Source organism: Phaenicophaeus curvirostris, chromosome 1 (assembly GCF_032191515.1).
Source record: "Phaenicophaeus curvirostris isolate KB17595 chromosome 1, BPBGC_Pcur_1.0, whole genome shotgun sequence".
In the NCBI taxonomy this organism is placed as follows: Eukaryota; Metazoa; Chordata; class Aves; order Cuculiformes; family Cuculidae; genus Phaenicophaeus; species Phaenicophaeus curvirostris.
Window position 1 is genome coordinate 134,671,345 of NC_091392.1, and position 11,039 is coordinate 134,682,383.

Consider the following 11,039-nt stretch of genomic DNA (forward strand, 5'->3'; position numbering starts at 1 on the left):
CAGCGAAGGGCCACAGAAATGATTAAGGGACACAAGCTTCTCTCAGATGAGGAAAGGCTGATCGAGCTGAAACTGTTTAGCTTGGAGAAAATAATGCTTGAGGGGATCTTATTATTCTATATAAATACCTGAAGGGAGGATGTAAAGACAACAAAGCCAGATTTGTCTTGGTGCTGCCCAGAGGCAGAACCAGAGGTAGTGGACACAAACTGAAACACAGGAGGTTTTCTCTGAGAGTCTGGAAACACTTTTTTTTACTGGGTGACTAAGCACCGACACAGGTTGCCCAGAGAGGTAATGGAGTGCTTGAAGAGACACAAACACTCTGAGGACGTGGTCCTGGGCAGCCAGCTGTAGGTCTTCCTGCTTGAGCAGGGGGTTGGACCAGGTGACCTCCACAGGTCCTTCCCATCCTTAGTCATCCTGGGATCCTGTGATTCTGTGAGTCCATATGAGATTTATGTAGCACTGTGTAAATGTATGTGCTGCATATTACCTGTCGGCATATAAATTTATAACAGTAATACAGTAATATGGCAGCAAGCTTTAAAGTAACAATTCCAACAGTCACAGAAAAATGGACATTTGATTTGTTTGGGAAATAAACCCTAATCCTTTTTCCAAAGACTCACTTAAAATGTTGAATGCAGGATACTTCAGATCAGTGGATTCACTGGGTAAGTGGTGATTCTTACTTTGAAATTAAAATAGTTATTGTGTTGGATGAGCAAGTAGTTTTCACTTAAGCATATGGGCTGTTGCAGTGTTTTGAGGACTTTGTCCATGAGAGGTCGATTTACAGGCGGATAGGTGGTAGTTTTCCTTTTAAATTAGTCTGCCATCTGTCAGCTTTATACCCTGTTGACATCTGAACATTATTTCTGATTCAAATATACAAATGAGAGCTTTTTTAAATAAAAATGTCATTAAGAAAAAGTTGATGAGAGCCCAGATAGTGATAAATTTGTTTTCTTTGAAGAGCTGAGTACCCAAAAGACGTTACTTATGGCAGAGGTTTTGTGACAAGCACAGTTAGTAATTGCTGACATCATGGCTGATATTTCCAAACTACTGTTAATGTTAAGCCAGTGTCATGGCTGTGTTAGCTACTAATCTAATTTATATTAAACTGAATAAGCCTTAAGCCACAGAGAGAGACTGTCTGTATAGACATCATATATACACTGTGTATTTATACACGCGCATACATACACAGAGTTAAATAAGCTTATTTTTCCATTTTTGTTCATTGTTTACTCTGAAACGCTGAGTTACATCTTACGCCCCATGTTCTTTTCACTGAAAATGACCTGTTATTCTGCCTATAAGCATGTTTGAGTCAAAATAAGCCTTTGATTGAGGTGACTAGTATCATTCTTCTATTTAGTAGAGCTGGTCCAACAGAAAAACAGGTACAGCTTTGTAAGTGTGGGTTATCAAAGCATTTAAAAAAAATAAAGTGTTTCCTTGCAGTATTTTAAATAGCTTTGTGATACATTGCAATAGGAGATTAAGACTTAAATAACTTTCTACCCATGAATTAATTTTAAAAGTGTATTAATCTTTAATTAATATTTAGAGAAATAGTTAAACTCGGAGTTTATAGTGGAAAGTTTTTTAGAGGAGTAGTCTAATGACTGATTCACGTAAAACTGCTCGATATTCACTGGCTTTCCATCTTGCAGTTTTCATAGCTTGAAATACTTGGGTAATTATTGCTTCCCTAAAATAAGCAAAGCAAGATGATAAAAACAAGCTAGAGATTAATGTGAAAGAGATTACTTCTCTACAGAACTCTTAAAAAAATATTTTGACATTTTCTTTTTAACTTTCCTCTTATTCTTAATACATTTTTTTACCAATAATAATTTTATTGTTCTAGCCGATCTTGCTGTGATTGTACTTGTGTTAATCCCTCATTCAGGATTAAGAGATTGCTCTCCATTGCATTAATTATTTCTCATAATAAATAGTTTAAAAGGGGGCATACCATACATAGTAAATGTAGAAATATGATGTTTATAATTAATTCTATTACTTTTGATGGTTGATTCCATGTTCTTTGGAAATACTGTATTTAGGGCACGCACAAATACTTTCTCAGGTAGAGAAAGTGTTCTGAACTCTGTTTGCCTGCATAGTTCAAAGCAGCTTTGCCAACTAAGATGCTGAGAAATTATCTTTTGAAATTTTGAGGCCAGTTACTTAAATAGATCTGATTATCATTGTAATGAGGCATTTCATTTCAAATGTGCTATTTTTAGATTGCTATGGCAAAATAAATTTTGGGATTATGACGTTCATAGCTGTAATCCCAGGAATAAAACTGTGGTTTGAAAAGATGAACCCACTGTGATTTTAAATGCTAACCCAAAAGGAGGATTTATATTTCTCTTCAGTCTTCCTCTTCACTCACAGCTCTTACGTGGTTGTTCTTCCATTTATGGGCCTAATGGAGAATAGCCTTCTATTATGGGTACAGAGTTGATTCACAGAAGGGCACGCAAATGCAAAACCCATCACCAGGAGAGAAATAGAAGCACATATTGGTTAACAGATTAAAGGAAGTGAAGAAAGAAACAACCTTTCATTGGCAGCAAATCATTAATTTGCCTCAGGTACTTTTGAAATTACCTCCTAGGAACAGATTAGGATCCTGATAAGAAGAAAATTGTCTAATTTGATCACTTTTGCTTTTGTCTCAATCATGTACATGGAATTTAATGGCATATGGTGGAAATATATTAAATTGAAGCATACATTTCGTTAGTGTTTTGTTTGGTTTACTTAAAGGTGATAGTTTGTGGCTTTGTGCTTGAAGTTTTGTGAAATTAATTTTAAATATTCTCTAAAAGATAACTTTCAGCTGTCTGAAGTTGGAAAGAAAAGTTCTTCCTGACAGTGAACAGTTAAAGTACAAACCAGCTACATCTCACCAAGTCACTTCAAACCGTTGACACTATGTCATGTAGGGTTCAATGAGAAGCTTGTACGGATCAGAAATGAAAGGCCTTTCCATGACTTCCTTTTCACTCCTGATGAAAACGTATTTAAAGGTGAATGCCTCTTCTCGCTCTTTCTTTTTTACTGAAGAAATTAGGAAATTACTTTATTTCTGCAGTATATGTGAGTTGTTATTAATACTTCTGTCAAAGATAATCAGGATGGTGTTTACAGCACATTAAGGTACATTTTAGTATGCAGGATGGTCTTGGTCTTCATGTGCAGGAAAATAACACTGGTCAAGGAGGAATGATAGAGCAAGAAGAAACTAAGGCCAAAAAAATTATGCTACTTGAAAAAATCGGATTGTTCAATAAGAACCAGCTGCCTTCTACAGCACCTGCTGGGTTGTTTATAGGCAAGTGGTGTTGTCCAGTTATGCTGAACAAGCAAGGTGCTTGCCATCGTCAGCCTGCTGTACTGCACCTTCAGCTTTGTAGACTGTCCCTGTGCAAAAAGGTCCTTGCATTTATTCAGGAAATATTTTTGATACCTAATTCCAATTTCAGTTTGAGACTTATAATTTGGATTCATCCAAACAGCTCTTCCTCTGGATGTATGTGGTTCCTGTCTCTGATGTGTTTGCTCATGAGATGGGCTCAGCCTCTCCTCCAGGGTGCAGATTAATTGTGCAGCAGGCAACAGGCACAAGCTGGAACACAAGAAACTTCTGCTAGGTGCTCAGAAAATCATTTTCACCATAGGGGTGTTGAATACAGGAACAGATTGTTCAGGAGGTGTGTGGATTCTCCATCTTTGAAGATACTCAAAGCTCACCTGGTCAAAGCCCTGAGCAGCCTGGTCTGGCTGGACATGCATTGAGTCAGGGTGTTCCTAAATGGACTCCAGTAATCCCTTCTAGTGTAAGTTATCTTACGGTTCTGACCTCTGCTTGCAAGATGCAGTTACTTGAATGTATGGTGTATTACATGCTGAGAAAGTCAGTGGTTTTAGCAAAGCTACTTCTCTGTGGAAGGGAAGAGAGCACAGATCAACTATTTCATTCCACCAAATTCCTTTTTAGGCCACTTCTAGAGGTAAGTGGCATAAACATCAGCATGTCATGCAGTACGAGAACATCTTGAGTATTTGCTTTGTGTCCTCTGTAAAAGAACAATACTTCTCTATGGCTAATCCAAGCTAAAGCTGATTGAGTTAGGTTTCTGCTGCTAGGATAATTGGACATTGTTTCAGAAATGCCTGGGAATTTCTTGAGGCCTGTAACACAAGTTGCCATACAAAGTTCCCAGTGTGCTGTCCTCTAAACACACAGTCCTCTGTGAAAAAGAGTGCTTCAACCATCCGGAATGATCAGAGTAACCCCACATGTAAATGTGACCTTCTCCCTGCCTTAGAGAGCCACTCTGTCTGGGTCTGCCTGTCACTCTCTTTCATTGATTGAGTCTCATAAACAAGCAAGAAATTTGAAAATTCTCCTCCTTCTTTGCCACCCAAACTATTTTACTTCTTCTGGTCTACCTTAAGATAACGTCCTGTGAAGTGGTTTGTGAGAAAGTAAGTAGCTGCCAATGTAGGCTGAAATGTAAAGTGACATTTATGCAAGAACTGGAAATGCAGAGTGGTCTAACTATGTGCAGATATAACACACTACTTTTTTTTTTTTATATATATACTGACATTTTTTAGTTTATCTCATAATTCTGGTAAATAATTTGATTCTTGTACTGATCTTCAGTGTACTCCTAATAGCAAATTAATGCAAATCTGAATTAAAAAGCATATGTATATATGATTTCCAAACAGGGAGGTGGTTGAGTCACCTTCCCTTGAAGTGTTTAAGGCACGGGAGGATGAGGTGCTAAGGGGCATGGTTTAGTGTTTGATAGGAATGGTTGGACTCGATGATCCAGTGGGTCTCTTCCAACCTGATTATTCTATGATTCTATGAATCGTAAAGAATGATCACTGATAGTTAGTATTCAGTGTGCTCTGATGCTTACTTCATTTGATTATATGTTTCCTGCTTCTTTGTTCATTTGTTACAGCATTTAAAAACATGGTGGCTTACCCTTCATTTTCCTTAACGGAATTCAGTTTTGGGGCTGAACAATGCATAACTTTCTTACAGCATATTTAACATGATTCTGTTGTCTTTGGCTAGTCAAAGTGGCATAGGTCCTTAAAATAAAATTAAGCATAGCTCCTTCATGATACTGAGATTTTTCCCAATTATTTCTGGAAAGAGTTTAAAGATTGGGAGAGAAACATTAACCAAGTTATTTCATTATTGTTTTTCTTAATTCTTCCGAGAGTTAATGCAGTTGGAGACCAAAATTGCGAATACTGTAGCTGCTTAAAATGCATTTATTCAGTAATGTTTAAGTTACTCTAGTGGTAAATGGGTCACCCAGAAATTAATTTTCCCTTGTTCCTAGATACTTTGTATATCAAAGCATAGGAAAAAAGAAAACACATATTACCTAAAAAAATAACCCAGCATCTGTGTTATCGTGTTAGTGAAGTGATAGCATTTCCTCTCTCTTTTTGTACATTTCCATCATCTCCTGTAAGCAATAAAAAACATCTTTCAGCATCTGAACATTTTTTAATAGGTAGAGATAAGTCTGTTATTGTATTTTGAATTATATTGTGATTCTTGAAAAATCCTAGATCAATCACACTATTAACCAGTAGTCAATAGTGGAATTATTTTGACAATCTGAGAATAACAAGTTAGCAACGAAAAAGAGAGAGATGGTTTTGAACAAAACAAAAACCATGGTTACAGTAGTAGTATCTTTCAGACTGATAATTTATATCTTAGATACTATTCAGTTCTGAATTACGACCAGAGAGTATGAGCTAGTTTTTCACAATAAGGAGAGTAAAAATACTTCGGAAGTGAGCCATTAACAATTTACGTGTAGAAATGAAAGGCCTCACTGCCTTCCGGTTCACAGAGATGAAGAATGTCACTCTGTATTAAACATGAGCTAGGTTTACTTGGTGGATTTCTTCTTGCCTGTTTTGAGGCTCACTTTCATACCCATTTAAATCAATGGGTATTTTTTTTTTATTATGGAATTTGAATGAGGCCGTAAGTGTATATAGAACACTGTGTTGTGCATGTATACATAAATTAATTGTATAAGGTTACCAAATGTTTTCAGAGTGCAAATTTTACAAATAGCATGTCATGGTTCTGACAAAAAGGTCTTACTAGTCCTTTTTGGAACTCTGATTTGAGAACTCAAAATACCATATTTTCCATTTTTGCTTTCATTCAGCAGGAGAGAAAAAAATATTAGTTTTTGGTTTTTAACCACTTATATCCCCAGAATTCCTTTTGATTTTTTTTTGTATGTTGTTTTGTTTTTTAAGTCAGGATTACATGCATACAGTAGTTTTGAAATGGGGTTTTATGCATAGTGGGAGATTCATTCTGTTAGTGGTTCCTCAGAAGGCAGGATGGTTTTAACTTAGTTCTATGTGAGACTCAATAGGATAGACTTATTTTTAAGTAGGTTTTGCTTTGTGAAAAAGTTAACTATGTTGGCTTCAGTTTGAACAGACCAAAAGATAAGTATTACAGTAATAACAGAAAAAAAAATACAACTAAGTTTAATGCTACATAGCATTAAACTACATAGTTACATAAAACTACATAGTTACATAAACTACATAGCTACATAGTAGCTATTTCTCATGGAGCATATGGGGAATACAATGTAAAAATAATAATGTATTAAAAGAAACATTTAGGGAAGAAAATGAAGGAATTACTTTTCTCCTCATGCATTTTATCAAAGGGAATTAAATACTCAGTACTCTTACCAGTAAGATTCTGATTCAAAGACAAGGTGCTAAAAGGTGTGGTTTAGTCCCTATGTGAGCGTATATTTTCACAGAGATTAAGGGCCTAACCAGTTCAGAAACAGCAAACAGAAGATTATTCTAATATAATATGAAAGAATTTCTGGCTATAATTGCACATTTTAGATATTATGAATATTTTCATTCTTTCTTTGTACAACAATAGAAGGTAGTGTTTAATGTACAGACGAGTTCGGTGTGTATAAATTGCACCATCTTTACTCTCATCCTTCATTCTGTTTTAGAATTGATGTGGTAGTGTCGTATGTGATCAAGGATACTTGTTCAATGAACATTCCCTGTGCATATATGTTATCACACAGGTTTTTCAAAATCTTAATTTCAAAACTAATGTTAATCTTTTATCCTTCCAGGCTTCTTGGTTATCACTAATAGCAATAATACTTATGGATATCCATGTTGTTTACATAAATATTCCATCCAGACGTTCACAGAATATTTATCCGTTACATACCAAAGGCCTAACACTAGTTCCTTATGTTCTCAGATTTCATGTAGGAAGATGAGGTAATGTGGAACTGCAGTGACTTTATTATTTCTTCCTTTGGTTAGGTGATTAATTTTTCTTTTTCTAGATTCATTGAGTGAAATACGTATTAGTGTGCTTCATTACTTTACTTTTTTAAGCATCTAGTTCATTCCAAAGTGAAAACTGCCCTATATTAGTACGACCTTTTGAGAGATATCATAGCAGTGGTATTGATCAGTGACACTAGTTTTAGAAATAATGCAGAGAAACAGCCAGAATCTCAGCTGATATCTGTATAAATCTCATCTATCTCTCTCATTGGAGTGATGCTGACGTTGCAGTACTTATGCAAAATGGTAAAGAACTTGGCTGCTTTCATAGCACTATAATATGTGGGTGGGCCAAGACAGCAAACTGTTTATAACATCTCTGTGCAGCAAAGTTAATAAATCCATTTTGTCTGTGAACCTCTGTAAACCTTTTGTCATCCGCTAAAACATTGCTATGCTGTTGACAATAAGTATAAGTAGCAAGGAAGACATGAGGAAGACCTAATACACTTATTTCCTGTAACATTAAAGCTACTGTAATTATGGGTCATTTGCCTGGCTTCTTTGGTAATTAAGATTTTTAATTGCTTCTAGTTCCAGGGAATTAGTTAAGCTTTTCATTATGCATATTGCCTTCCATAATCATTGGCTCCTCTGGTACAGTAAGCTCAGTGACATCATGGAAGTCAATTAGGTCTTCCAAGGCAGAGCACTGAAGTACGTTTCTTTGTATGAGCTGGATTAGAAAAGGTTTCTGAAAGGCCTTGATAATGCTGTTTTGTGCAACATTTAAGCTTACTCTTCAAAAGGAAAAGCCTGTCAGGGTTTCATTTACTGTTTCAGAGTCCTCAGAGTGCTTAAGGTCACAAACTAAATAAGGTATTGTTAAGAATAAAGCCTATGGGCAGAACTGTGCTTCTGTTCTAACAGCAATTGTTCCAGGCTTTGCAGGATCGGCTGGTCACATATTTGTAGTTAGTAACAGTGATAATGATCAGCGTTTGAAAATAACCACACTGTTAAACTGGAATTCAATGACTGTATAAAGGAAATGAGCACAAAAGAGATTGGTGTGATTCCATTGGGTCACTAAAAATCATTACCTAAGTTTTACTTTATTACATGCAAGGTAGAAAGCACCTCTTTCTGTTGGCAGACTCCAAGTGGTTGCTGACATATTGACAGGCAAGAATCAATATTTTAAAAAGAAAAGAAAACAGGAAGAAAGGGTTCTTTCCTTCTTCCTCTTCCATAGTCTCTGATGCAGATGGGTTTATATAGCACAGACATTGACTATATCTTGCAAAAATGTTTTCTTTGAAAATAACAAAGTTTTTGTGGGTTGCAGCTTGGTTCTCTTGGAGCACAGCCAGAACAGACCAACACTGTTCATCCCTGATCTTCCCTGGTGAAATAGTAATGGGTAATGGCAGGAAGGGATGCGTTATTATATGCATTCTGGAATACTCCAGAAGCATTATCTTTTATTCTATAAAAGTTCAGAGTAGATATTTTGTTATATATTTTTGTTACATATTTATTTTTGTTATATATTTATTATTCAATATTCTGATGTTAAACAATAAAATTCACATAAATAATTTATTGAGTATTTTTAACAAATTTATTTCCAAGCTGTGATCTTGACTGATTGTGACTGTTGTAAGACATGGAACTTTCACCTGACTAATCTGTCTCTTCTAACTGTAGCCACCCAATATAATTGCTGATTTTCTTTTTTATTGTTGCTTTGGGAGAATTAAGCTAATAGAGCGTGAATTGAACAGCACTGTTCTGACAAGTGACTTGTATCTTACCCTCCACTCAGCCAAACTGCTTATATTGACCTAGGTAGTGTAGTCTTCCCCTTTCCATGTATGGAGGAAATGCCACATCTATAAGTGAAAGCACTACTTTTGCCATTTTGCAGGAGATAAAGTTGGTTTTGAAGAGTTAAATTGTCTGCTTATAAAGGTATTTAAGCACTTGCTTAGCGTTATCACTTAGGAACATCTGGATAACCAGTTGCTGGGGTTTAAATATACATGTTTTTGTTTTCTTGAACTTAAATTAAGGTTAATTACCATGCAGACGTTCAAATTGAGAGGTTTGCCCTTCTTCTAATGAGGGGTGTCTAAGACAGGAATTGAATTTAACTTTCCTACTAAGTTTTATTTGGGAGCAGTCTGTCTTTTAAAACAAAAGATTAAAAGTTCATAGTAATGTTAATTCATTTTTTCCCCTCACCTTCCTTCTCAGTGTCTTGTGTTTGAAGATTCACCACTTGGAGTCAAAGGAGCCCTGGCAGCTGGAATGCAAGTGGTTATGGTTCCAGATGAAAAATTAAATCCAGATCTTAAAAAGGAGGCAACACTACTGCTGAACTCCATGGAGGATTTCAAACCAGAGCTGTTTGGTTTACCACCGTATGATTAATGCCTAACATCTATGAACATGCACTTGATTGGAGATTGGGAAAGTGGGATGAAATTTTCTTCTGGTTTTATAATTGTTTTGTGTCTTTTCCTGTCTTCCTCAAAACTAAAGCACAATAGTCCTAGTAATACCAAATCTCCCACGCGGTACCTTTGAAAGTTGATTGGAACATTTATGCTTTGTCCTTTTGATAAATGCTAATTTAAAGCAGTGCTTCATCTTGTGAAGTGAATCCAACCTTGTTCTCTGCACATCGTAATGTTTTCTGGGAATATTATGAAACTATTTAGATAATTTATTGTAACTGCATTGGAATCTTCTTGTCCTGTTTCCACTTCAATGACTTACTGTTTAGATCTTAACCAGAATTCTGTTCTGTATTGCCTTTTATCCCATTACATTATTTTTGATACAGTTATCGCTATCAACATGTGTATCCATTTCCTAATTCTGTACTTGCCCGTCTATTCCCCTTTGTATCCTGCTGTCATTTTTTTGTTTATTTTGCAGGTTTTTTGTTTTAATCTTTGTTTTCTTTTCTTATTTTATTTCCTCATGGGGTTGAATGAAATGACTCCTAGAGGTCATTTACAATCTTCATTATTCTGTAATTTTGTCATTATCTGTTTTGGCCTGGTGAATGCTTGCTAGCAGCTATACAAGGTTATATGATCCTACAGTTTAACCAAAACGCTTTGCATCTTCCTTCTTTCATTTCCTTGTATTCATCTCATTTTACATGTTGCCAAGTAGCCTTCCCTTTAAGTTTTGTGAAATGAAGAAATGAACACATCTTGTCTCTCTGCTTCAGTTCTGTTAAAGTTCTGGCCATAACTCCTTCGTATGCAAATAGCTTCCTTTTGGCCATCCTTACTTTTCTATTCTTACCTCTTTCCTGAGCCTTTTTTTTTTTTTTTTTTGCCAAGCTCTCTACATGGAGTTTTGCTATCTATTTTTAAAATAGAAAAATTATAGTTTTGGTTTATTTAAATAAGTAAAATTTATTTTCCTGGCTGCCATTATTTAAAAAAGAAAAATGTTTGTGTAGTCATCTGTCCCTCTTACTTTTGTAAGTTTTTGGCATCTTGTCAGGGCAAGGGTCTCTTTAGAAAATGGTGGACATTTAGACAGGTTTTGACCTGGTAGGAACGGTTGGACTCGGTGATCCGGTGGGTCTCTCCCAACCTGGTTATTCTGTGATTCTGTGATTCTGTGATTCTGTTTTA

The 11,039-nt window shown here is 35.7% G+C and overlaps 1 protein-coding gene across 1 annotated transcript in view; it reads left to right on the plus strand.

The window, feature by feature from the left end:
- PUDP (pseudouridine 5'-phosphatase) overlaps positions 1–10,726 on the plus strand; it is a 68,396-nt gene extending 57,670 nt beyond the window's left edge. The window contains exon 4 of the mRNA XM_069875410.1: positions 9,637–10,726. Coding sequence (XP_069731511.1) covers positions 9,637–9,813 — 177 coding nt within the window. The 3' untranslated portion in view covers positions 9,814–10,726. The remainder of the gene's footprint in view (positions 1–9,636) is intronic.
- The last annotated feature ends 313 nt before the right edge of the window (positions 10,727–11,039 follow it).